Source organism: Eschscholzia californica, unplaced genomic scaffold (assembly GCF_041429995.1).
Source record: "Eschscholzia californica isolate CP2 unplaced genomic scaffold, dmEscCali1.0.p SCAF_4, whole genome shotgun sequence".
Taxonomy (NCBI): domain Eukaryota; kingdom Viridiplantae; phylum Streptophyta; class Magnoliopsida; order Ranunculales; family Papaveraceae; genus Eschscholzia; species Eschscholzia californica.
This window is the reverse complement of record NW_028238461.1, coordinates 48,677,625-48,704,951: the sequence shown is the minus strand read 5'-3', so window position 1 is coordinate 48,704,951 and position 27,327 is coordinate 48,677,625. Positions and strand designations below refer to the sequence as shown.

At 36.1% G+C, this 27,327-nt stretch overlaps 4 protein-coding genes across 7 annotated transcripts; all 4 read left to right on the top strand.

Annotated features, from left to right (window-relative positions):
• The first annotated feature begins 7,988 nt into the window (after positions 1-7,988).
• Positions 7,989-10,510, top strand: LOC147545548 (uncharacterized). Its single transcript, XM_086634471.1, has 3 exons — positions 7,989-8,105; positions 8,522-9,212; positions 10,128-10,510. The coding sequence occupies exons 2-3, from the start codon at positions 8,538-8,540 to the stop codon at positions 10,284-10,286; spliced, it is 834 nt and encodes a 277-aa protein (XP_086490597.1). The 5' UTR covers positions 7,989-8,105; positions 8,522-8,537; the 3' UTR covers positions 10,287-10,510.
• A 928-nt stretch (positions 10,511-11,438) lies between these two features.
• LOC147545546 (Aldolase-type TIM barrel family protein) lies at positions 11,439-20,797 on the top strand. Of its 4 annotated transcripts, XM_086634469.1 has the most exons (14): positions 11,439-11,575; positions 12,385-12,456; positions 12,583-12,644; positions 12,746-12,872; positions 13,882-14,009; positions 14,102-14,171; positions 14,264-14,366; positions 14,926-15,043; positions 16,191-16,272; positions 17,236-17,297; positions 17,861-17,933; positions 18,018-18,101; positions 18,322-18,402; positions 19,438-20,797. In XM_086634469.1, the coding sequence occupies exons 2-14, from the start codon at positions 12,442-12,444 to the stop codon at positions 19,606-19,608; spliced, it is 1,176 nt and encodes a 391-aa protein (XP_086490595.1). In that variant the 5' UTR covers positions 11,439-11,575; positions 12,385-12,441; the 3' UTR covers positions 19,609-20,797. The 4 variants fall into 4 exon arrangements, with proteins under 4 accessions (XP_086490595.1, XP_086490593.1, XP_086490596.1 ...); XM_086634467.1 differs by having other exon boundaries at positions 11,477-11,575; positions 12,385-12,644; positions 19,438-19,781; XM_086634470.1 differs by lacking the exon at positions 11,439-11,575 and having other exon boundaries at positions 12,320-12,456; positions 19,438-19,781.
• LOC147545547 (Photosystem II 5 kD protein) lies at positions 20,180-20,797 on the top strand. Its single transcript, XM_086634472.1, has one exon. It carries the CDS (start codon positions 20,255-20,257, stop codon positions 20,582-20,584), a length of 330 nt encoding a protein of 109 aa, XP_086490598.1. The 5' UTR covers positions 20,180-20,254; the 3' UTR covers positions 20,585-20,797.
• A 493-nt stretch (positions 20,798-21,290) lies between these two features.
• Positions 21,291-26,548, top strand: LOC147545545 (sulfite reductase [ferredoxin], chloroplastic-like). The gene is made up of 8 exons (XM_086634466.1): positions 21,291-21,972; positions 23,170-23,961; positions 24,051-24,347; positions 24,541-24,738; positions 25,165-25,299; positions 25,426-25,542; positions 25,699-25,857; positions 26,139-26,548. Exons 1-8 carry the CDS (start codon positions 21,805-21,807, stop codon positions 26,352-26,354), a joined length of 2,082 nt encoding a protein of 693 aa, XP_086490592.1. The 5' UTR covers positions 21,291-21,804; the 3' UTR covers positions 26,355-26,548.
• The last annotated feature ends 779 nt before the right edge of the window (positions 26,549-27,327 follow it).

Sequence of the window (27,327 nt, the reverse complement as noted above, 5' to 3'; positions counted from 1 at the left end):
TTAGTAAGGAAAATATGATAAATAGAGAAAAATGGTTGTTGAGAAAGAGATTCCTTAGGGGAGGTGTGTAACAACTTTCCTTTATTTAAAGAAAAATTGGAAAATTTGTTCACGAGAGTGAAAGTTTATGGGAAATCGTTTCTCTTTTGCTCGGGAAAATACCCAATCAAACACACACCTAGAAGTCACTTAAGTTCTGTTTAGCGGTTAATTCGGTTACAATGAGGGGAAGCAAAATTCTGAGCGCCTTTATGTGTAAGTGGGGCGCCAAAAGCAACTATTAAGGGGTAAATTGAAAAACCTCTTTAATCTAATCCGTGTAGAACAAAAGTGGGCAATGGGATTTAATCTAATCCGAGTAGAACAAGGGAAGTGGGCAGTGGGTTTCCTGTTAATCTAATCCGAGTAGAAAACGGATTGAAAAATCCTCGGAAAATAAAAGTATAAAACCCCCCACCCAAGTCCTCCAATACCCAGAGCTTGGAGCCTGAATTTGCTTACTTGTTCATAGACAGATAGAAGTGATTCTTTTTCTCTCTCTCTCTCTGTGAAAAATTATCTCTCTAAAACTCTCTAGGGTTGATTACTAGGATGAGAGCTGGTGGTGCTGTTTTTAATCCCCCCATGTTCAAAAAAAAGAAATCTAAACAAGGTATTACTACTACTAGTAGTAGTACTTCTGTAACATCACCACCACATTATCCAATTGGTAGTAGTATTGATGATGATTGTTTAGAATTTGAGATACTAAACAGACTTCCGGTTAAGTCCCTTGCCCGTTTCAAGACTGTTTGTAAAAGATGGTGTTACTTAATCCAAAAAGATCAACAATTCATTGATTTACATCTCGCCCGTTTTAAAACACGCCTCCCCTCTCGTCTATTTATTGTTGTTCCTCAACCACCCCCACCGAGGAAGTTGATAGAAGATCCTGATTACGTCGAGTTTTGGCCATATAAGGAGTTTCACATTACAGCTGACATCTTGTTTGAAGAAGAAAATACAAAACTGAAGTTAGTTGTTGACACAATAAGGGAGGTAGACTCGTCATCTTACAATGTCATTTCAAAACCTGTAAACGGCCTAATAAGCCTCATTGAGTCATACGACGAACATGTTGCTCGTATATACAGTACCAGTACTGGACAAGTATCTCCTTGGTTTCAAGCATCCTCAATAGCCGTGGGAGAAGAACATGTCGCTCTCCCAAACCGTTACGCATTTGGTTTTGATCCTGCCACTAATGAACACAAATTGGTATGTGTCTTGACTATACGGTCAGATGATCGCGTCTTCAAATATTTTCTCGGTGGGGTTTTGACCATTGGGCGCCAATGTAATAATAATATATGGAGAAGGATCAAAGAGTTCGTCCCATATTCATTAAATGATGATTATGTTTATGTGAATGGTGTTATTTACTAGTCCAATAGTTCTCTTGATATTTGGGCATCGAGAAGTGGTTACCGTCCTGTATACTTGGTGGCATTTGATGTAGGAAATGAGAAGTTTAGAACAATCACAATCCCTGATTACATCCTTGATCACCCTCGAGTTTCCGGCCGCTTCAAAAAAATTGCTCAGTTATTTGAAGTAGATGGGAATTTAGCTATGGTAGTGAAACTTAACGATTGTATGTTCAATATGTATATATACGAAGATGCTGATTACAAGGACAAAGATGAGAAGATCAATGGAACGTCTACTAGTGCTTCTCCTAAGAACGGAAGATGGAGTGAAGCAATTCGTATCACCTTGCCTTTCTATATGAGGTACAGTTGTACGGTCAAGTTTCATACTTTCATAGGGTCGGATGATAAGATTCTCGTAACATCATCTATTTGGGATCTGGAGAGGCGGGGTTGGGAGAAGAAGGAATGTTTGTCTATTTCTTGTTACAATTGGAAGAAGGATACTTGGACAAAGGTTGATGTAAGTGGAGTTCCATCCTCAGTTCCACAACTATGCCCTAGTAGCTTTTCTACTACTTTATCCGAAAGTCTTTTGTCCCTTAACAATCACAATGCTCTTTGACGCCACCCTAGCAGAGGAATCAACTTCACTCTACCTAGAAACGTTTTTTTAGATTATGTTTGCATTTCGTTTCATGTAACTTAGGTACTTTATTTGCCTCCTTTTTAAGTTATGTTTGCAGTCCCTCTCATTTAACTTGGATCTTATAATTTGAATAAATGGGATCTGTGTTCATACTCTTGGAATAGCTTTAGCACATTGCTAGTGAGTCTTAATTGTTAACCGAAAATGATGTGGGAGCCGAATGTCAGAGTCGACAACAATCCGAATTGGTCTTCTCCTTTATTGACTTAATTTTCGTTCTTCTGTTAGGCAGTCATGCTATTAAGCTATACCATGATGTTTTATTGACTAAATTTTGGAATAAAAACATAGATTACACGATATTTTAATCAGTTATCTCTTCATCTTTGTAGGGGGCACAAAGGTTGTATTCCACATTATGGGATGTGTCTATAACAATTGAATCATCAGGGGAGCCTATCGTCATCTGATATTTGCTGAGTATTTACTGTTATACCATAAGCAAAGATGCAAATCTATTGGCCAACTCAAAGAACTGGATGAAATCCAACTCTAACTTGCTACCCAATCTTTTGGATAACAACAATGGAGATTGATGCTATTTTCATCACGAGTATTGTACCCTCATGGTTCAGATACGACTCTGAATAATGAAGGCCAGTCCAAGAACTCTGAATCTAAATGAGTACCCCTCATTCGACGGCCTATTTTTATGGTGCGAGCAAAGACGTTGTGAACTCATTGAGCTTGTATTTGGAAGTACCTTCCTTGGCCTTAAAAACCATAGGGCAGCATCTAGTTTGAGAGGCAGGTCCAGCAAGCACTACTCACTCAAAATATTCCAGGCTTAAGCGGTGCATTACAACAGGCCCGGCTGGACCCACCCGAACTCAAATATCGATTTCATCAGGCGGTCAAACACAATTCACCTCTAGGCTTAGAATGCCCATGGGTCACAGCGGCCTTTATTCGCACTGGTGTAAACAACACCTACCTGAAGGGAAATGAAAACAAAAACATAGAACTAAACACAAATCCGAATGACAATTTACTCGGACATAATATAATTCCATTGAAAAAACACAATGATAATTTATTTCTCTCGATGACTAAACTCCCAGCCATATTACTCCCACAAAAACGAAGTAAAGAAAATGAACAAGATAAATAACATATACCACATTCAAACAAACATTATTCATTTCTTTCTGAGGCATCTTTGACCGATGTATAAGAAGAACATTTGTGCCTGAACTCTGTCTCAGATCTTCTTCTTTTAAATGCTATCAAAGTTGATGGGGTCTCGCAGGAACCTCTCCATCTGTCTTGCCCTTGTTCTAATTGACATATCAAATACCTTTTGACGGAATTCCACCACTAATCCACCAAGAATACTTGGATCAATCTGAACATTATTTCAAGTAGTTGCCGCTAGTTATTTACAAATACAAAGGGTGTTGAATTCAATAAACCAAAGCCTTAAGAATACAAAATGTACCTTCTGTTCAAACTTAACCTTCTTCCCATGTCCGATGATTTCCTGCAGTGTCTCCTTCAGTTGCTGCTCCTCATCTGGTGGGAGGGGCTGGCAGAAAGAGGAATATGACATAAGAAATTTATGGCTTAAACTATTTAGGTGTCGAACATAATGGTCCGTCCCCCAATATAAAAGAAAACTGGTGATGGTTAAATGCAGTAACACAGATTATAGTTTTGGTTACTTCAATCCTCTACCCACAAGAAAAAAAAAATACCATCTTTAAACAAATAATAAAAAGGTGATATTAACCGGCCAAAACAATATGAGGAAATGAACTTTGGGTTGATACTAATTGATAGGAAGATGGACGATATAAATATATGCTAAAATTATTTTGTTTCTTTATTTCTTAAATTAGTTATTTTATTTCTAAGAAGGATACGGTTATTATTTTTTAAATACGTAACTTTATCTCTACGAAGGACTATATTTTAAATTTGAGTTAATTCCTATTTGGCCCCCTACTTTATGACCAACTTCCTTTATGACCCCCTTTTTTCCGTAAATTCAAATATGACCCCCTTTTGTTAACACCATCAGCTAACTTTAGTGGTTAACTTTTTTGTTTTCGTTATTGCCCTTGTTATAAAAGAGATTTGGAAATTCAAATTTGGCCCCCTTTTTGATATGGGTCAATTCTAAAAAAAATCAATCATTTTAGACAAAGTTAAGGGGCCAAAATGAAATTTGATCTACAAACACTTAAGATACCTCATCTTTCCCTTTCTCTCATCCACATCACCAAAATCAGACACCTCATCATCTTCTCCGTTTAAGGTCGTCGTCCGACCAAATTTTCCGGCGACCTTCAAAACTAAAAAAAATTAGCTTTCTCTCTCTTGTTCTTCCATCACTCTCTTTCATATTTCTCTCTCTCTTCTTTTTTCTCTCTCCCTCTCTCTCTCTCATCATCATCATCATCATCATCGTCAGCTGCATGTACTTCTAATGGTTGGTGAAAAGATACTCAATCATTGACCGACGGGTCATCTGTTGGCTCCATCAGTTGTCACGACAACTCATATTTTCCAGCTGGTATTAAACTAGATGAAAATAACTATTCATTATGACATCAAATTATTGAGATGAAAGTTGTTGAAAAGAAAAAACATGGTTATTTGACAGGTGCTTATCATCAACCGGAAAGAACATCATCGGAATTTCCAGCAGGTACATCTAGTGTTACGGCTTTAGCTACTTCAGGTATATCACGCGATCTTGTAATAGATCGTGGATAATTGTCACTGGTGCTACTGACCATATGACATTTATCTTTGAAAGTCTACATTCCACCAAACCATCTAGCCAAATCCATATTATTACTGTTACTGGAAAAACTTCTCTTATACTTGGAGTTGGAGAAGGGTCTCAAACAAAAAATACATATAGCTAATTATGTATCTATGTATAGTATAAATTTCTTCATAATATCAATTAGTATCAATTAATATCAATTAGTATATAATATCTTTATAATATATAATATCAATTAATACCTCTAACTTGAGGGGTAGTATCAATTAGTATCAATTAATACCTCCAACTTGAGGGGTAATATCAATAAATTTATTTGGTGGAATCAGATCTTCTCAGATTGAGCTGAAATTTACAGAGTCTCAATTAGTATCAATTAGTATATAATATCTTTATAAGTAGAGTATAAAATAGTATAAATTTTCGTAGTTTCCATTCTTTTATATTTTTTTTTATAAATACCCATTGTAACACAACTCTTAATCTATCAATGAAATATAATTTTATTTCAGACATTAAATTGTACAAAAGTTTAATAATCAAAGAGTTGTTTTCTCGTCAACCCAAATCAGATACTATCGTAAGAAATAAAAGAGTTTAATTATCAGATACTATCAAAGAGTTTAATAATCAAAGAGTTTAATTATCAGGTTATTTACCTGTTGGTGGCCGAATTTGACATGCCAACAACAGGGATTGATTGGACCACTATCGTAAGAAATAAACCAACGCTCAATAACGTTTACATTGTCTTAACCTCGTCTTTGCGAAATTAAAACTATGATATTCAGTTTAGCTTATTGGGTTTTATTTTATTTTATTTTTTCTTACCTGCAGATTAAAATAGATTGGCGTTTACGATACTATCGATCCTCATCTGACTAAAGAAGCAATGTCTGATTTACTCGAAAGAATTATAGAAGATCAACAATTACTAAACACTACACAGAGTGTATGAGGATATGTTGTTCATATTTGATAATGATCAGTTTAGTTAGCAATGGAGGGAAAAAATACATTTGATTAAAAACGATTGTATTGTACCTTCTTCATTCGTACTCCTCCTTTCATCAGAGAGCCTAATTCTTGTTCCCAATTTACTAGAGCCTCAATTGCACATTCGTAACGACAGACAAGACTCACTGAAATTTAATAAAATGTTACTCGAATGAGATAACAGAGTTACTTACATATATATACTAGGGTAGGGCACAAACACTTAAATCAATCAAATGTTACGAAATTAGTTATTATTTTATTGAGAGAGAGAGAGATTTTTATTAGTTATTATTTTTTTGTATTATTTTTTTTGTTTCTTTTCTCTTAAATGAGTTATTATTTTATTGAGAGAGAGATTTTAATTTCTTTTTTTAACCCTTAAAATTTATTTTGTTTCTTTTTTTCGTATATGCCCTAGGCCATGGACAGTTGTATCAATTAAATGTGACGAAATTTTATTGTTATATTCTCGATACCCTCATTTTTTTGTATTATTTTTTTTTTGTTTCCTTTTCCTTAAATTAGTTATTATTTTATTGAGAGAGAGAGAGATTTTAATTTCTTTTTTTAACTCTTGAAATTTATTTTGTTTCTTTATTTCTTAAATTAGTTATTTTATTTCTAAGAAGGATACGGTTATTATTTTTTAAATACGTAACTTTATCTCTACGAAGGACTATATTTTAAATTTGAGTTAATTCCTATTTGGCCCCCTACTTTATGACCAACTTCCTTTATGACCCCCTTTTTTCCGTAAATTCAAATATGACCCCCTTTTGTTAACACCATCAGCTAACTTTAGTGGTTAACTTTTTTGTTTTCGTTATTGCCCTTGTTATAAAAGAGATTTGGAAATTCAAATTTGGCCCCCTTTTTGATATGGGTCAATTCTAAAAAAAATCAATCATTTTAGATAAAGTTAAGGGGCCAAAATGAAATTTGATCTACAAACACTTAAGATACCTCATCTTTCCCTTTCTCTCATCCACATCACCAAAATCAGACACCTCATCATCTTCTCCGTTTAAGGTCGCCGTCCGACCAAATTTTCCGGCGACCTTCAAAACTAAAAAAAATTAGCTTTCTCTCTCTTGTTCTTCCATCACTCTCTTTCATATTTCTCTCTCTCTCTTCTTTTTTCTCTCTCTCCCTCTCTCTCTCATCATCATCATCATCATCATCATCGTCAGCTGCATGTACTTCTACTATATCATGTGGTTGTGGTGAGTCTTCTGGTGGTATTTCAACAGATACTGGAGTCACAAAATCAGTAATAGACTCAATGGCACCTTTATCATTGCATCTGCTCATCCATTAAACATAAAATTAACTTAAAAGAATCATGGGTTTGTTTGAAAATTGAATCTTTATATTCAGAAATCAAAGATCAAATGACTTTTACCTTTCAAATGGAACCGAATTCTTATATGGGTAATGCAAGTTAGTAACATATATGTGCTTTAGATATTGATTTCTCTGCAAAAGTTTCAATTTATCAAAATTAGAGATTTAATTTTGAGATTTTAAAGAATGAGAAGAACAGAGAAATGGTGAAGATTTTATTATACCTTAATTCTTTCATTAAACTTGAAGTTTGAATTGATAGACATGCCTAAATCAATAAATAGAATGCAAGTTTCCTTTTCCTGTATAAAGTAAGAAGAATTAATGATTGAAAAGAAACAGAATCCATGTTTTGAAATTGTAATTTTGATCAAGAAAAGCAAACCTCAAGATCAAGAGGACCTTCTTTGATTGCTCTTTTTCCTCATGGGAGGTGTGTAACAACTTTCCCTTATTTAGAGAAAAATTGGAAAATTTGATCACGTGAGTGAAAGTTTAAGGAAACCGTTTCTCTTTTCCCTGGGAAAATACCCAATCAAACACACCCTAGAAGTCACTTAAGTTCTGTTTGGCGGTTAATTCGGTTACAATGAGGGGAAGCAAAATTCTGAGCGCCTTTCTGTGTAAGTGGGGCGCCTAAAGCAACTACAAGTATCGCCTTTAAAACTTTGTATGAAATTTCAGTCGCATAGATAGAGTTGGCGAATAAGGTTTGACAGATCTGGGCCTTCGGTGCGAGATCTACTAAAGACGTGTAATAAATCTGAGCCGTTGGTGATGAACGACCCCGATTGAATGAAACCCCACACTTTAAACCTAAACCTTGAAACAAAACCTATTTCATCCCTCAGCTAAAGAGATTTCCATCTTCGATATCACCAGCGCCGAACCAAGTCTCTGAACAAGAGAGGTTTGTTTCTGTTTCATCTTTCTTCCTTGAAATTTAATATTTAGGGTTTTCTTCAAGATTATTGATTACTGAAATCTAATATGGATGAATATTTTGTTTCTGTTTTTTTTTTCTTTCTGAAATATGATAATGGGTTTTTGTTTGTGATTAATTTTCCTAAACCTTAATAATGACTTATAGGTTTAGATTTTGTTCATATTTGTACGAAATGAATGAAATTTATATATAGGATTTAAAACAAATTAGGGTTTCACGGACCTCACTTTGCATCCGGCATTCATATATGCCCTACTTGTTCATCCTTCATTAGATCTCTTATCTGATGATCACGTACACAATACTTATTAGGGTTTCTCAGACCTCATTTTGCAGTAGTTATCCATATTCATTTTCTGTATTGTTTTGACAAAAACCAGATAACTTAACTCAAGTATGGCTGAGAGAGGTGGAGATCGTGGAGGTTTTGGTCGTGGATTTGGCCGTGGAGGAGACAGAGGAAGAGGAGACAGAGGTCGTGGAGACCGTCGAGGAGGACGTCGTGGTGGTGGCCGTCGTGAGGAAGAAGAGAAATGGGTACCTGTCACCAAGCTTGGACGTCTCGTGAAAGAAGGTAAGATCAGAAGCTTGGAGCAGATCTACCTTCACTCCCTAGCAGTGAAGGAACATCAAATCATTGACACCTTGTTAGGACCTCAACTCAAAGATGAGGTTATGAAGATCATGCCTGTTCAAAAACAGACCCGTGCTGGACAGAGAACCAGGTTCAAGGCCTTTGTTGTCGTTGGTGACACCAATGGCCATGTTGGGTTGGGTGTGAAGTGCAGCAAAGAAGTGGCTACCGCTATTCGTGGCGCCATTATTCTTGCTAAGCTTTCTGTGATTCCTGTGAGAAGGGGTTATTGGGGTAACAAGATCGGAAAGCCTCACACTGTTCCCTGCAAGGTAACTGGGAAATGTGGTTCTGTCACTGTACGAATGGTTCCTGCACCTCGTGGAGCTGGTATTGTCGCAGCTAGGGTTCCCAAGAAGGTTTTGCAGTTCGCTGGTATTGACGATGTTTTCACCTCTTCTCGTGGATCCACCAAAACTCTCGGCAACTTCGTTAAGGTATATTTTCTTAAGCTGATAAATTTTTTTCAAATTGCAATTTTTTTGTTTAGATCTGTATAGATTCTTATTGATTAAATATTGGTTCTTTATTTAACGTTATTCAGTTATTTGGTGTGCTAAAACTAGAGTTTTTCATTATCTTGAAATTGTTTGTATGCCATTAATCCATTTTGTGGAAAAGTGAATAATTCATCTAATTCATCTGTGTTTGAAGCATATTGTCTTAGATATGAGTACCTTATGCATATTATAAAGTGTTTAATGTGCTTATTTGATGTCATGAATTTGGTTCTGTTTCGGCATTTTTCTTTGGTATAGATTATGTATTCTTCATATTTCTACTTTCTTCTGTACTTGTGAATTATTTGGCTAACCAATGAACATTTTATTGGGAAATCAAACTTTTGAACAATTATGTGGAGTAATATTGTCTTGCATTGTCCCACTGTGGTGTAGTTATGCCTGGAGTCTAGTATTATGAGTACCAACAATGGGTTTGGACTCAGTAATTATTTTCTATTTTCTCAATGGTCGATGAATAGGAAATTCATTTTTATGCATAACCTGTATATGTTTTTTGCATGTTGTGTTAATTCTTTGCTTGAGTGTTAATCACGTTCACTTGAACACTTGAACCTTATGCTCATGCCGCTTTCATAATTAGTTGAAAACTTGAACCTTATAGTCATGCTTACTTAAAATACTTGGACTAGAGAGACCTAGCATTGTGTAATCCAGCATGCAGAAGTAGGTCCCTCAACTGTTTTCAGTAAAACACATTCTGTGAAGTTCGTTCTGGAATATTTCACGTGTTCCAACTGGCTCTTATAATTGTGTGAAGTTAGTGTCTTTGTGAATAATCATGATATCGTACGATAATAATCTGATGCTTTTGTTACTTTTGTTGTGCAGGCCACATTTGACTGCCTCCAAAAAACTTATGGGTTCCTGACACCTGATTTCTGGAGAGAGACTCGCTACACAAGATCTCCATTCCAAGAATTCACAGACCTTTTGGCGAAGCCAACTAAAGCTCTCATTCTCGAAGATGTGGAGAAAGTAGATGCATAATTTTCTCAGTTTGATCCAGGTAGAGTTTTAAAGTTGCTTAATCCGAGTGAGAACTAGTTCCTTCTTGTTTTAGTTTGTTTTGGTTTTTGACATTTTGAGCATAAGAATATGTAGTTAAGTCCAAGGGTGAATCCTTTGAAACATGAGTTAGTTAAGTTTATCAATGTACTTGCGTCTTTTCATCGACAGTATTGATTTAATCTCTAGTTTCACCAGTTTTGAAATTGTCTGTTTATGAGATTGATATTTCATTATAACTACTGAAATTGTGTTTAAAATTATCTGCATGCCTTGTGCAAGTAATTGGTCAAGGTAATCAAACTTCAAAGCTAACTGGTTTACCTTGTTCAGATTAAGGGTGTGATGTGAATTCTGAGTCCTGATTTGAATGCTTGTAACATGTTGACTTGAAGTTCTTTCAGACATCCAGGAGTAACACTTCTTTGCTTCGTAGACTTATTTAGAGTCACATTTTACCACTTACCACATCAAGTCAACATGTTACAAGCATTCAAATCAACATCTCTTAAAAGTTCGAGATTTAGAGTCAGAAGTGTTTTGGGTGTGCTCGAAGAGCCTTCAGAAATAAAATCCCGTGCCCATAGACTTGGATATCTAAAGCGTTGACAATATCGATAACTCTAAAGTTTGGAGTGTCACAACAAACCTACGTGCAAATGCAAAGACACTGTAGTTTTATACCTACGAAATTTATGAACATTGATTTATGAAATCGATTGATCTAGCATTCAAATATGAAGGTGTAACTTCGATGTGAAATTCTATAAAATTGGAGATCTAAATACACTTTTTATATAAAAAAACGAACAGGTTTTCTTATAGATATCTTCTAGAAAAAAAACGATTTTGTATTACATTACATCAAATCATATGACAGAAAATACTAGTACAATAGAATTGAATATGCTACTAGAACTTATAAATGTTTTTTTTTTTTGGGATACAAGAAAGCTTCAAATAGTTAATCATCTCATACAACAATAATTTAGTAGTCTCAACAACAAAAAAAGAAAAGATTCCCCCCAAACCAGATTTTTAGGAAGTGTGAGGAAAGAAGGTGCTTATAATACTTATCGGGGGCGCCTCCACCAAATACCACCATAAGCTCCTCTCTTGAGTAAAATGGATCCAGGACCAAAATGGTTCCCCTTATGCGGTTCGGTTCTAGGAACAACGCTAGCTTTCAGGGCATTTATCTCTTCCCGCAATATTTATTTTCTGATTTCTTTTCGCTCTCTCTCTCTCTTCCTTCGACCGTTCGCGCCGCGGTATATCTTTCTCCCCCTTCCCCTTCCCCTCTCTCTCTCTATACTCTCTCTCTCACTGTAAAACCCTAACCTTTCCTTTCTACCATTTCTCTTACAATGTGAACTTTACTCTTTATATCTTACTGAATCTTATGTTTACCCAAGGAAAAACTAGTTAAAATTCTTTCTGTTTTGTTCATTGTTTTGATTTTCTTGGAAATCTAGGTCTGAAGTTTATTCTGATTAGTTTGCATATGTTAATATGTTGCTTAATAAGTTTATAGTTTTGTCAGTGGATTGTGAATTTTAACTTAATTCAAGTGTTTAGTAGTAGTGTTTTATAATTTTGATGTAGTAATTTAGAAAAGTTAGGTTTACTCGATTATTGCAAAGAGTGAGTTAGGGTTATCTCACTTAGGTCTTATGTGTGGTTTAAGTAGTTCTGTTTGTAGGGGGTCTTTAGGATTTGCTTCATATGATTTTCGGTGTAATTTATGGATGAGGACACACCAATTTTCATTGTACAAATAATTGCCAGATCTTTAGAAGACCCATTAAATCGATTACAAGTAAACTCATTCTTTAATTTTTATCGTCTATTTGGTATGAGAGTTTAGTTTTGACTTTTCTTTTAAGGGTAATCTTGATTCTTGTACTCAGCAAAACTGTGTTCTGAAGTCATATCATTTGGGTCGCTACCGCATTGTGTGTGATATCCTGAAAGTTTGTATGGTTAGATATTCGAGTTGCTTTTGAGACAAGAGATTAGGGGAAAGTGTTTAGCTTTTGTTGGTTGATTGTGTTAAGTTGCTATTTTGTTTGATGGGCAGGTTCATTTATAAATTCTATCGCGGAAAGTGCAACAAACAATATTGAAATTTGAAGCAATGATGAAGTCTGCGGTATGTAATTTGCTTGCTTCATCGGCTCCTATTCATTATAATACCCTAAAAAACCATCGCAAATTACCCCTCCATTTATTACAATCACATCCAACTCAATTTAGAAAACTTTGTTCACACACTCAGAAGCACAATATACACACGAAAGATGCTTTGGTCGGGGAACAGTACTCTCCTCCTTGGTTCAGGTAGCCTTCATTTTATCTTTGATATATATCTTCTTTCTATCAAAGGAAATCATATACTCACATTGTGCTAATTTATCATATCATGGTCATTGTATCCTCAGTATTGCTCCAATGATGGACTGTACGGATAACCATTACAGAACTCTTGCTAGGCTGATTACAAAGCATGCGTGGCTTTATACAGAGATGATTGCTGCAGAAACTATTGTTTATCAAGAACACAATTTGGTAAGTGTTGGATATTTCTTTTTATCTATTTTAGGATCACAAATGATTTATCTTCTTTTCTTTCTCTTTTTCTTTGGGAATGTTGCTGAAAATGAATCTTTGTCTGTCTGCTATGGTACACTCTTTGTACACCAAATAATTTTGTCGTGGAGAAATGAGCTCTTGTAGCTTTTTAGTTTTAATTGTGACATGGTCCCAATTGATATCAGGATGCGAGGGAAGGTTCATAATAAGGAAAGGGAAAGAGAAGTGTTAATACTATTTCAATTGAATGATGTCAGTGCACTGAAGCTGACAACAAGTTAATTGTTACTAGTACTTTGTGTTAGTTTTTTTATGCCATTCTGTTACTGCTTACAGTAGCAGCGGTACACGATGTTTTCCTGGAAAGCACTAAAGCCTAAGTACTAATTATATCTGTTCGAGTATAAAGTAGCAATGCATGAAATATTATTTATGAAACTGAGTGTAGTCGCAAGGACCCGATACTCGCTGTTTTTACTGTAGTGGAACGTAACTGAGGTCTAGACCGAAGTGAAAAAAGAACAGCATTTGTCTTTAGCTTCATAGGTCTGGTGTTAGGTTCAATATGTACCTCTTGATGGAGATTTTCCATTTTTTCCTCTCCAATCTCTATAAGTGAAGCTATTTAAGCCTCAAAGTAAATCATGCAGACTGACACGGGTTCAAAACATAACAAGGTAACCCACTCGATTGCTTTACAAGTTCCATAGATGAGTGTCCAACTAGTGTCAAATAAATCAAGTGATGGTCATCTTCATGCAATACCTAAAAGTTTGGTAGTTGTACAATTTGGAGAGCGAAATGTGTTTTACTAGACTAGTTTTCCTTGGTGTCAGAGTCCTGCTGTTTTGTCTGCTACTCTGCTTCTCTATTTCTATCATTAAATGCTATAATTTCTAAAGTGATTTCATTGTACTCTTGCCAAAACGCGTTGGCTAGATTTTGAACAAATTGTCATAGTCTCTTATGTTGTTGCATTGTTCAGGACAGATTCTTAGCATTTTCTCCAGATCAGCACCCTATCGTGCTTCAAATTGGTGGAAACAATTTAGAAAACCTGGCAAAAGCAACCAGACTAGCGAATGCCTATGGTTACGATGAGATCAATCTAAAGTTTGTTCCTGTATTATCTTTTGTCAAGTTCTGTGTTTCATGTCTTCTTTTGTTTCTCATCACGATGTTTGTCCTTGTGGTTGATGTGCTAGCTGCGGATGTCCTAGTCCGAAAGTGGCTGGTCATGGGTGCTTTGGTGCTAGTCTTATGCTTAACCCAAAGGTCCAGATTTCATGAAGTGTTTCATGTGTTCCGATAACTTATATTTTTCTTAATGTAGCCTGATAATGATATCTTGGTTTTCATAAGGAAAGTTTGTTGGAGAGGCCATGTCAGTGATTGCTGCCAATTGTAACGTTCCTGTCAGTGTAAAATGCCGAATTGGTGTCGACGATCATGATTCATATGATGAACTCTGTAAGGCTCTTTCCCTTCGAATAAATTTTACATCTTCCTGAAGTATTCTCATCATGGCACTTTACTTTTTTGTTATCAAGGCCCATGATAAATAATGAGTGAGGTACAGATCGTAATTCGTATAATGCTATTTCAACAATATTTATACTGACTTACTAAATATCATGAACGTTATGTGATTATATATATATATATATATATATATATATATATATATATATATATAGGTAATGAATGATAATGTCAGTCAAAATGTAACTAATTCAGAGAATGAGTCTGAAGATCATAGTTAATGTAATGTTCTCGTGGCTGTTCCATCCGACTTCCACTTTCGTTTCAAAAGATATGCATGGCATCCTAGCAAAATGCTAGGTTATACAAATTTCACATTATGAGAAATTGAAACTTGAATTGAATCTACTTAATTCGATACGTAATATTCTTGTTACGCATTGACACCCATATTTCCTTTTACATCATTACGTAGTGCTCAACAACTGATATTGTTAACTTCTCTTTTGCTTATTATGTCCTTCCTATCATTTCCTCTTGCACACAGGTGATTTTATTTATACAGTTGCTTCTCAGTCACCCGCCAGACATTTTATAATCCATTCACGAAAAGCAATGCTTAATGGCATCAGTCCCGCCGACAACAGGAAAATTCCTCCGTTGAAGTACGCTACCTGCTCTTCCTTGTCTTTCTGCCAAAATAGCACTAAAGTAGTTACACTATGTAGTTGGCCTCGGTCTTGGTCCAATCGAAGACCGAGACCGAGACGAGTTCGACCGGACCGAAACAAGACCGAGACGGATTGAGAAACTCGGCCGAGACAACGTAAAACATAAACTCGGCCGAGACAACATAAAACATAAACATAGCTGATAAGTACTAAGTATTAGTAAGTAATAAGCTTAATTACCTAACTCTTCATTACCTCATAATTCTCTAGACTTTAAACATAAAACGACTTCAATCATTCATAATAAACGAAGTCTTATCATAATAAAAATACTGTATTTTAATCTACTAAAATTTTCGAAGTTTCTATAGAATTTCGAAGTTTGTAGAAGGCAAAAGACCTAAAATATCTATATAATAATATTGCTACTTATCTTAGGTTGATTGGGAATATAATAAATAGTTAAGAAGGTGATAAATAAATGTATACAATTAGAATTTAAAGTTTCCAAAAAAAGTTCCAAGAAATTAAAAGATGTTGTCTTGTTCTCGGTCTGTCTCGGCCGAGACACCGAGATTCTCGGCCAAACCCTAACTCGGTGTCTCGGAAGAGAGCCGAAACCGAGTCGAGACCCGAGATTCCGCCAAGATGGCCGAGACCAACTACATGGCTATTACAGTTTAATATTGCAATTAGCAATATCGACGCAAGGGTTTTACTTAGAAAAAAGGAGCGATACAGGATGCTGCGTTTCCGTGGTTTTTGTTTCCTAGCTGCATCCCTTTTAATCCTCATTTAGAAATTTTGTTTCTAGAGTGATTAAATTTAATTTTCAAGTATGAACTTCAACTGGAACTGGCATTAGTCAAATTCCTCTGTCCAGTTAAGCGATAGACATGTTTATTTAAATACCTCGAGCACTGAAAGAAAAAAAAAATTTCGATCTATGTCAAAGTAGTTGTTTCTCCTTGGATAACAAAAAGCAGATTTTAGAGCTTCTTACAAGCTGATAGTGATTCTCCCTTTTCAACCACTACGTTACTAGCATTAGCTGCAACATCATCACCAGTCATAATGTTGTATCTTCCTTGCTGCAACCACCAGATTGTGTATATTTACTACAGTTTATATGAGTATGCAGATATGAGTACTTTTTTGGACTTCTGCGCGATTTTCCAGACTTGCGTTTCACAATTAACGGAGGGATAACTTGCATCGATGAGGTAATCCTAGAAAAACGATTGTTAATTTGTGCTGACGTGGTTGGCTCTCGAGATTGAACGCATACAGTAGAACTCGTCTATGACTTGTATCTCTATCCTAGTAGCTGGAAATGAGTTTCAGGCAAAGCACTTACTGTTATTACTCTTACTCCAAGGAATAGTAGCTTATCACATACTCGTCCTTGCACTGTTATTAGTTTTGAGTGGTACTGCCGATCTGATCCCTTTGTTTCATTATTCAACCCTTCACTAATCATTCTAAAATTGACTGCTCATAATAGAGGTGACCTGCTCTGCTTCTCGTATTCGTAACACAGCTCATGTGAATAGTTATTAAAAAAACAACAGACATATCTCTCATCTCTTTGAAGATAGCACCAATTTTATACTGAAAAGGTATTTTCCATCACAGTCAGGTATAATCTACTAATAGGACAAAAGACATTATAATTCAGCAAATAAAACAGCTGGCTATACTGCAGAGTGCAGACATTATCTGCCATCTCAACGTGGACCAAGATTTCACGCTTTGCATGTCATCCCGAAGTCTTGACTATTCACCAACTATTTGTATTCTTTGAGATAATTTGTTTCTTCCTTCCTTGAGCTATTACTCTTGTGAAAGATCGAAATCTATGACATATATTGGTCAATAATTCGACAGATATCAATGGGTACAACTAGCCTTGTTGTTTTCATATACTCTCTCTCTCTCCTTATTGTCTGGGAAGGTCATCTCAATTCTCACAATCTTTTATGCTTTTATGCAACCAGCTCGCTTTTAACCTAAACTTTCATCGACTAAATGGTAACAAATGGAAGCAAGCCTTGGGGCCTTAACTCCTACTTTGCATGATATACTGAAGGGGATGAATTTCTTGGTTCAATGTGCTCTTGTATTCCAAATGTAAAGAATAATGAAGTTCAGTTTAAAATGATTTTCTTTCCCAATTTATGTAATAGGTCAACGCAGCACTAAAACTAGGAGCTCATGGTGTGATGATCGGACGAGCTGCATACGGGAAGTATGAAAATCACCTCAAATAGAAATTTTCACATTTGCTTGGTTGCTTGCTTTGTAATTAGCATGTCGTGTTACTTTTGCAACTCTTAGATGAACAGTATATAGATTGTAGATAAACGAATTCCATGTATTTACTTCTCTTGTAATATGACCCAGGAGTAAAATACGTAACTAACTGATATTGATAGATCCCCCTAAGACAATGGTGTTACTGGACTACAAACAGCGCTTATGTTTTTCGAAAAATCAGTGTTGTACAAGATGGTCGTAAGACTGTATGGAAGAAATCATTAGGCTGTAAAATTTGTAACTAAATATGTATCTGGTTTGAGCATGCACATTTCCCTTGGTTTATCTCTACATTGATTTATAACAGCTAACAGCCAGTAAAATAATTCTGGCCTGAATCAAAGATTCAGTATTAGGAGTCTGGCAACCGCTAAAAAGTTTTAGTACCACTACTATTAAGTTGTTTTTCTTTTGTATCTCCTGATTTTGTTTCTACTTCTCTTCTTTGTTTTGATTCACAATGTGAATAACTGATGACACAAAAAATATTGGCAGCTCATGGCCTACCTTGGCGAACGTTGACAGTGCAGTATATGGTCTACCTAGTAGTGGTCTTTCACGCCGTCAGGTTCTCTACCTTGTTCAATTTCAAAGGAATACCTATTTTAAGTTATTCTTTGCTCGTTTCCTTAGACTGTGCAGTATTGTGCAGATCCTCGAACAGTATCAGGTCTATGCTGATTCTGTTCTTGAAAACCCTGGACCTAATACACCACCTCTTCGTCAATTGGTCAAGGTAAGTGAGGATTGTTTCAGCTTGTAATCTAATCCTTCCGGAGTATGAACTTAGTTGTTCTTATACATCTTGTGTTTTCTCTATCCGAGAGAGCATGTCCCAGAAAAATGTCTTTTCATTGTATTTGTTTCCCCATTTCAATACAAAAGCTATGATAGAAAGTGGGATTTCTGGTCTGACAAGACACTGTAACTAATAATGCTGTCTTGTTCTGCTGCAGCCTTTATATGGCCTATTCTTTGCGGAACCTGGAAATGCTCGATGGAAACGTAAGTCTGATACTGCTGTGCGAGATTGCAAGGCAAGTAAATAAATGTTAACTGCTGCGTTTAAAACATCAAGGAAAAGTAAACGAGGGTTAACTAGATAGGATCGAACAGTTAGAAGAGATTTGGATATTATTCTTTTAGAGAACCCTATAGAGATGGCCATCGGGTGATTCAAGTTGAATGATTTACCCACCATCTAAATTGTTATTATAAAAACCGTACCTCTTAAAAAACTTGGTGATTTTTTATGAAACTTGAAGGAGTTGGAAGTCTTAGAATTGGGTGATTTTGAATAGGAATATAATGTTTTCCAACCGTATATCCGGGAACGTAAAAATATATTCTTTCTATATGTTCAATGTTTTAAAACTCAGTAGATGTGTATGCCTTGAGGTGTGCTTAAAAATGATTCTGTCTGTTTTTGCATCAAGTCGTCTGCATCTATACACAAGAAATAAAATGTAGAAGCATTGATTAAATTTATGCAACACAAAAAGTAACTATGCTTATATTTCTTGTCTGTTAAACACTTGAGTCTCAATAGTAAATGGAAACATACTATATTATGTTATCTTTTTATATAGATTTGGTAAAACTTTTTTTTCTTCTAAAATTAGTGTAAACCTTTTACTGTTTTACTCATCAAGGTATATCAAGGCGGCGCTCCACATTTTCAAAGTAAATTGTCTTGATGCGTAAAAGTGTTTCTTTCAACACTGCATATGTTTATGCGTGGCGCCTCATATTTTCAGAGTAAACCTCTTTGGGGCGAAAATACAATTTTTTATATTGTATATGTCTTTGTGCTGCAAGCCCACTTTGCTGAAACTCTATTGTTCACTAAAATACTTCACAGGCCACTTAAATTCTATTCCTGAGATATTAAATATGATTCCGTCACTCTTTGTGTGGCAATGACTTCCCGCTATAGAAGAAAAATAACCTCACAGATAGCATATACGATTTTGAAAGTAGTTCAAATCTGTTACAGTACTTACTCTTTAAGTTCTAACTTTGAATTGTTTGAAGTTGAACTTTGCTTTACTTTTATCTCTTGAATTTTGTAGACCATGAAGTCCTTTTTTGAGGAAATCCTAACCGAAATTCCGGATTTTGTATTGGACTCGCTGCCAACGACACCTCTATCCTCCGAAGAAGCTAATATTTTTGCCGATGTAGATGACTTACTGCCTCCTCCACATAATTCAACTAAAGAAGAACTGATATTATGTGCTTAATATATCTATTTATGTTGTACACTATTCAGATCTGTGATTCGTTTATTTGAGCAATCTTTTAGGGTGAAAAGATTGCACATTCCTAGATGTAAGTTACTATAAGGTATTATTGAATATCACCTTCCATTGTTGAAGGTTAATTGAAATGAATTGATAAAGATTTTCGTTGGTAACCTCCATTATTTAGAAAATGTATCTAGTACTCTTGCAGGTAAACAAGTCAGTCTGTTTAGCAAATGTGAGTAGTGTTTGTACAAGGTAACTCGGACCAGCAGGCCCGTTAACATGTCATGGTCCCGTTTTTTTTAGCGACATGGGCCTACTGTTGCACGAGGTGAAATACATGCCCTTAAAACAAGCTATGTTGTTTTATGACTGGTTAAACGGGCTGGGCTGTGAGTTCCTTGGCCCATTTTAGTAATTGGAAAAAGGCAAAATCCTTTATGTGCAATTAGGATTTACTCATAGAATGGTAGTGACAAGTGGCAGTCATTCATTGGTTAGAGCACAAGCACTGGATAAGATAATGTGTGAGTTTTGTTTCCTTGAAATCCTGGACCTGAAAATAAAAGGGAAAAGAGATGAGGAGAAGACATTCCAAGGTCGAAATAGTTAGAACACACAAGGTTGAAGTGGTAAAGAATAAATGGCTTCAATTGCTATGTCGACAACCTCTCTGGTAGTAAGTGGAGTGAGCCCGTCCGGACGGACTCCATCGGTGAATACTCGTCGTGGGCTTGTAATTGTCAAGGCTTCTGGTGCAGCTGAAGTGGACCTCAGTTGTGAAACCAAACAAGAGAAAAGCTGTGGGAGAAGGTCATTGGTATCAACTGCAGCAGCCATTGCTGCAGCTGCAGCTTGTTCAGTTGCAAGCATTGCATTAGCAGACGAGCCAAAGCGTGGATCCGAAGAAGCTAAGAAGAAATATGCTGCGGTTTGTGTTACCATGCCAACTGCTCGTATCTGCCGTAATTGAGAATTTAGGTCATAACTCTCCCTGTCTCTCCCTCTCTCTCTCTCTCTCAATCTAAGTAATCTTCTATGGGTTAGTTAATCCTTTGTGTACTGCTCTCATGTCTTCCTCGCAATTTGTATTAAGAATGTCGTGTTTCAATCCTTTTGATGTAATAATTTAAGGACTTCTATTTGGTCATTCGATATACAATCAATGTCCCAAATTTCTCTCAAATACCCTTTATATGAAACACTATATATATATTCTCGGGCAAACGATATGAAGTCAACATTTCTAGTGTTCAGCAGTTGAATCTCACATTTTTAATATCTAGACTACTCACATTAGTAGTGAATAGATCAATCCTATATACTCCATAATAGAGTTGTGGTCCATATTAATTAATCAATATTTCCTTGCCATTAGTTCAAAAAGGCCCCCTTTTTTAGTTAGTGAGACCAAAATAGTTTTCAACCAGCAAAATTGAAGAATATATAACCCCATATGTTTATTTACCTCACTCGTTGCGTCATACTTTCACGAAAAAAAAACTTTGCGCAAACAAAATCAGATTTGTCGAAGTTACATATACGTATTAACAATCAGACACGATAAACCTAATCAAATATCACAATGAGCTCTTAAAAACCTTCAATTTGATATGGTCCCCACAGAGTCGCTAACAAAAATGCCCTCTGGAAGGGCCAAAGAGTTGCCCAAATCTCATATGCCCAAAATGTTTATGGTGATATATTTTTGCCGTGGGGAAAATGTAGTCCAGGTTCAATGTACCTGGATTAAGACCATTCAAATTAAATATAGCATTAATTAAATTTTCCGGATTACCTTTACCAAGTCAAAAAAGTGTGCCACCCACAAACTAAACTCCCGTCCTAGGGTAATTATCTCTCTAAACCATAACCGTTGGATTCAACCCCAATCTATGAAAGATCAGTGGATACCATTAATCTGACCTCGAGATCCGCAAAAGGTTTATTGATTAGCCAAGTCCAGGAATAGGGAAGGAATCTCAGGTGGGAAATTCGATTTCGCTTTCTCTTTCTCTTTCTAAAACCCTTCTTTTATAACTTTGCCCTCATTTCCACCACTCTACTCTAACAAACCCCAATAAACATAAACACAGAGAGATCATAATCTGATTCCGGTGACTTTTTGTAATTTCCGGTGATCTTCTCACTTTTGTTTCTCTCTCTAAAAGAGAATTTGATTCGATTTCTGTTATGGCAACGTCGATCGGAGCTACGAATGCTGTCATTTCGAAAGACTCTTCTAATCTTCCATTTCAGAAGTTTAATGGATTGAGAGTTTCTCGTTCGATTTCTTTGAATAGACGTATCCGTGTTGTTCCTGCTTCTTCTAATTCTTCTCGTGTTACTGCTACTGCTACTGTGAGGATTTCTTCTTTACTTGTTTCTCTCTCTACATGTTTTCCCTATTTTTATTGATCAGTTCTATGAATGTTATCATTTTTATGACCGGTGTTTTGATTCTTATGCCTGAATTGGGGGAAATGACTAATTTTAATTTCTATTTGAAAAAGTTACCAACTTTTTCCGTTTGTGATTATTTTTATGTTAAAAGTGATTGATTTTGAACTTATTGTGCTTAAGATTTGTAAGATAATCTCACTTAATCTATTCATCTAATTTAAGAATATGATATTGGATTTTGAGAAGTTCATCATGGGGTATTAGGGTAAGTTGGGATTTTAAGGATTGTTCTACAAATTTATTGAAAAGAAAGTTATTTGGTTGATAATGTACGATCATACTTTAAAATTGGGTGGGTTTTGGTGGCAATCAAAAATAAAAGAGTTGCTTTTTGACAAAATTAACTTTTGAAGATTCTTTTAGCTTTCTTTTGATAATATATTCTATTGCCTTTTAGCACTAAATCAGTATTTCTAGATTTTCCATCCTCAACTCTTAACCAAAGATTTTAAAGATGAAATTAGATTGTTGGGTAAATAAGGGTATCAGCTCTACTTTTTCATTTCTAAAATTTGTTTAGTTCTTCGCCAATTTGCTAATTGGGTTGCAGATGGTATGCCTGAATATTTGCAAATATTCAATGCCCGGATTAAGATTGGCTTCATGTGTTGTGTATTTAGTTTGAGGGGAACAACCTACAAACAACCTACATGAATTTGGCAAAAATTAGTGTGAATTTTGGCGATTTTAGACCTTATGATCCAATGTATCATTTAATGGACAAATCTTGCGAAAAAGTGTTAGTAGTTGTAGCCATTTTAAAACCACAATTATTCACATCTTTTACCAACCTCATGTAGCCTATTATTCCACTACAAATGGAATCATATGGTTGAATCTAAATGAACAACATTAAAACACAATTTAAGCTTTTCACCTAACTGTGAATGTTTCAACACATTGCTTAGAAACAAGAGCCTAAAGATGGAGTTATCATCCTATATCCATTGTTAGAGGGCTTTGTGGTTCTACCTAAAGATGGAGTTATCTTATATTTATTTTAGTCCCAGAGATGTTGGTATTCTACTTATTGATAACAATGGTGAGCAAGAAATATGCATTTTGTTGGTTAATCTTTGCTCTTCTATCTTTCAGCCTGTAAAGCCAGTAAAGACAGAGACCGCCACCGTTCCTAAGCGTAGCAAAGTTGAGATTTTCAAAGAGCAAAGTAACTTCATAAGATACCCCCTAAATGAGGAGCTTCTGAATGAAAATCCTAATATAAATGAGGCTGCTACACAATTGATCAAGTTTCATGGAAGTTATATGCAGACTAATAGAGATGAGCGTGGTTCAAAGTCGTACTCGTTTATGCTTAGGACAAAGAATCCTTGCGGTAAAGTCCCAAACCAGCTGTACTTGGCAATGGATGATCTTGCCGACCAATTCGGAATTGGAACTCTTCGTCTCACTACTAGACAAACCTTTCAGCTTCATGGAGTTCTGAAGAAAAATCTCAAGACTGTGATGAGTACTATAATAAATAATTTGGGCTCCACTCTTGGTGCATGTGGCGACCTGAACCGAAATGTTCTAGCTCCTGCTGCACCATTTACAAGCAAAGATTATGTTTTTGCCCAGGAAACTGCGGACAATATTGCTGCGCTTCTAACACCTCAGTCAGGATTTTACTATGATATGTGGGTGGACGGGGAGAAAATAATGTCAGCAGAGGCTCCTGAAGTGACTAAGGCTCGTAATGACAACTCACATGGAACGAATTTTCCCGATTCTCCAGAGCCCATTTATGGCACCCAGTTTTTGCCAAGAAAATTCAAGGTTGCTGTGACAGTGCCAGGAGACAATTCAGTGGATATTCTTACAAATGATATTGGTGTTGTTGTAGTTACCAATGAAGACGGGGAACCTCAGGGCTTTAACCTTTATGTGAGAAGAAACATTTCTAGATACTGGTTTCCAGTTTTTGTATTGTTTTATTTTACTTGCAAATGACAGATTCTTTCACGCTATCGCAGGTTGGTGGTGGAATGGGAAGAACACATAGGGTTGAGAATACTTTTGCTCGTTTAGGAGAACCACTTGGGTATGTACCAAAAGAGGATATATTATATGCTGTTAAAGCAATTGTGGTCACACAGCGAGAAAATGGAAGAAGGGATGAGCGGAGGTACAGTAGAATGAAATATTTAATCAACTCATGGGGGATTGAAAAGTTCAGGAGCGTGGTTGAACAGTACTACGGGAAGAAATTTGAACCTTTCAAGGAGTTGCCAGAGTGGGAATTTAAGAGCTATCTGGGGTGGCATGAACAGGTCTGGTCGCTAATATTTAATCTCTTACTACCTTTTAGCTTCTAATGTGTCCAGTCATCAATATTTCTTTTGTTGGGATGATGCTATTAAAAAAATCCTACATTCATGCAAACCCAAGCTTGCTTGAAATTTTTTTTTTTTTCCTTGTGTCGTTTCAATTCTGCAACTTAACCAGTCATTTACGTACTTGCAGGGTGATGGTGGATTGTTCTGTGGGCTCCATGTTGATAATGGCCGTATTAAGGGAAATATGAAATCTACTCTGAGGGAGATAATTGAGAAGTATAACTTGAACGTGCGAATTACACCAAACCAGAATCTTATTTTGTGTGATATTCGTCGTGCATGGAAGCATCCAATAACTACAGCTCTTGAACAAGCTGGACTTGTGGTAAGATCTTTGTTTTAACTTTTATAACGCACTCTTCTGTTTTTTTTTGCCTCTACACAGTTTTTAAGTTTTGAGCATGAATAAAGACTTTGAGAGAACAATGACCACCAAACTTGAGCCAATTTTTTGATTAAGGTGTATATGTGATATTTCCTTGTTTAGAGATCCATCATCCAGCATGTTGTATAGATAAATGCGAAAAAAGAAAAGTAAGACTCGGGGTTATCCAAAATATAGTGAACTTAGTCAACTACATTTTTGGGTATCTGGTATTGATGGGGTTTTTCGTGTCCTTTACTTTACTTGCTGCAATCTTTTCCTTTTCTGATCTATATATGTGGTCATTTATTTTGACAAGTTAACTCATTATAGAACTGAACTGAGCATACCATGGTATATTTTGTTTTCTTTTTTCGCCCTGGACAGCAACCTAGATATGTAGATCCGCTGAACGTAACGGCAATGGCATGCCCAGCATTACCGATGTGTCCTCTGGCAATTACTGAAGCTGAAAGGGGAATTCCTGACATCCTCAAACGAGTTCGAGCTGTATTTGATAAGGTGTGTTGCACTAAAATGTTTGGCATGCTGAATTGTAGTATGTAGTTCAATAGTTCTGCAACTCAAAACATATTTGTTGTAGCAATATAGAAGTTGCTAATGTGGGAAAATATTTTGTTACTGCAGGTTGGCCTCAAGTACACGGATTCAATTGTTATAAGGATAACTGGGTGTCCAAATGGCTGTGCCAGGCCGTACGTGGCTGAGCTAGGACTGGTTGGCGACGGGCCCAACAGCTATCAGGTGACCTTTTGACCCAGAGGTTCAATTAGATCTACTGATCAGTGATGGCTTATGATCTTTCTTTTCCTTTTTGTTTGTTATTACTTATTTTATACATTATTCTTATTAGTATTCTCGTTAATCCGGAAACTGGAATTAATTTGTTTTGCTTAACAGGTATGGCTTGGAGGAACGCCAAACCAAACTGTACTTGCTAGGACTTTCATGGACAAGGTTAAGATTCATGACTTGGAGAAGGTTTTCGAACCGTTATTTTATTACTGGAAACATAATGGGCAAGCACATGAATCATTCGGCGACTTCACAAACCGCATGGTAAGAGAGCTATTTAGTCCGAAAATTTGGACAAAAACAGAATTTATTTTACAACGTCTTTGCAACCCCAACCAAATTATTTCCCGCAAAGTAAGATGCAATACAAAACATTGGTTCAGGCTCTTTCTGGTATGCCTGAATTTTGTGGGAGCATCGCATATTCGGGATGTGAATGTCTTGTCCAAATTCTTGTATTCTTATGAAGTTTCTAATTTTTCTTCTCACACATCCGAGCTGAAATGATAGACGATACTAATGTAGATTTTGGTGGTTTTGGCCAGGGCTTCGAGAAACTAAAAGAAACAGTTGCAAAGTGGGAAGGACAAGCAGACGTACCAGCTCCATTCAACTTAAAGCTTTCAGCAGATAAGAAGACATTTGAAGCCATGGACGACCTCGCTAAGCTGCAGAAGAAAAACACTCACGAATTGGCGACAGAAGTAATTCATAATTATGTGGCTTCTCAACAGAATGGCAAGGCCCAACATAGTGAATGATAATTGTCACTGTTATGTTGTTGTGTTGAATTTTCTAAGTGAAGTGAGAAATGGATATGAGGAGTGGGTTATTTTTCCGGTATCCAATGGATCAATGTCAGGAAGAGTAAATTATAGTCATGAATATGAAGTATGTAGTTTATCAGGATTCGGTTGGTTTAAAACGAATGCAGTTTATGCCTATATTAACATCATTAGTACTCAGGGCTTTACTTCGGCTTACGTCGGCTTTACTTCATAGGGATGGGTCCCTTTGTGGTCTTTGTTAGTCAGTATCTGTCTGAATGAAACGGACTCCATCAACTCCGGCTTGCATCAATTTGGACCTCTAGTATGATTTTCTAATCTCACTTTTTTTTTCATTCTGAATATTGACTACAATGGTCATTACAAAGACATTGATACATTAATACGATGTGATAACAACTGCCGAATTACTAATGTCTAAAACCCAACAAAATTAACGGCCCAAAGTCCGATGAAATTAAATGGCTTAAAGTCTACCGAAACTATTTTATTTGCACTTCAATAGAATAGGATCCAACCTGGCCTCTGCATTGCATAGTAGATGCACAAGGACTATTAAATTTAAGATAGGAATATCTTGGTGAACAAAAGAAACTCATTACCAATAAATTTTCCCAAATTTCTTTGTTTTCTTTAAATTTTCTTTAAACAACTTCATTTCTTGCTGCCTCTAAAATAGGATAAACAATTGATACAACAGGGTTCACTTGAAACCCACCCTAGGAGCAAGTCAGCAAACCCAATGTACAAGGACTAGGCTGGACTTCCAAATTCAAGATTTGATAGCTCAACCCCCATAATTGGATTTCAACCGGAGAGCCCGTAGGGAAGGGCTCCTGCCTCCCAGCCCCAATAAAATAGCAGCTGGGGCCTTTTGGGACCCAACAGCTATATCTTTAGAAAAAAGAAATTTGTTTTAAATATTTTTTTTTTGGAAGATTTTATA

Coding starts and splice junctions, on each gene's coding strand:
- LOC147545547 (XM_086634472.1), top strand. CDS start 20,255: ATGGCTTCAATTGCTATGTCGACAACCTCTCTGGTAGTAAGTGGAGTG.
- LOC147545548 (XM_086634471.1), top strand. CDS start 8,538: ATGGCTGAGAGAGGTGGAGATCGTGGAGGTTTTGGTCGTGGATTTGGC. Junction 9,213..10,127: donor CTCTCGGCAACTTCGTTAAG/GTATATTTTCTT, acceptor TTTGTTGTGCAG/GCCACATTTGACTGCCTCCA.
- LOC147545546 (XM_086634467.1), top strand. CDS start 12,442: ATGATGAAGTCTGCGGTATGTAATTTGCTTGCTTCATCGGCTCCTATT. Junction 12,873..13,881: donor TTTATCAAGAACACAATTTG/GTAAGTGTTGGA, acceptor TGCATTGTTCAG/GACAGATTCTTAGCATTTTC. Junction 14,367..14,925: donor TGATTCATATGATGAACTCT/GTAAGGCTCTTT, acceptor TCTTGCACACAG/GTGATTTTATTTATACAGTT.
- LOC147545545 (XM_086634466.1), top strand. CDS start 21,805: ATGGCAACGTCGATCGGAGCTACGAATGCTGTCATTTCGAAAGACTCT. Junction 21,973..23,169: donor GTGTTACTGCTACTGCTACT/GTGAGGATTTCT, acceptor TCTATCTTTCAG/CCTGTAAAGCCAGTAAAGAC. Junction 24,348..24,540: donor ATCTGGGGTGGCATGAACAG/GTCTGGTCGCTA, acceptor ACGTACTTGCAG/GGTGATGGTGGATTGTTCTG.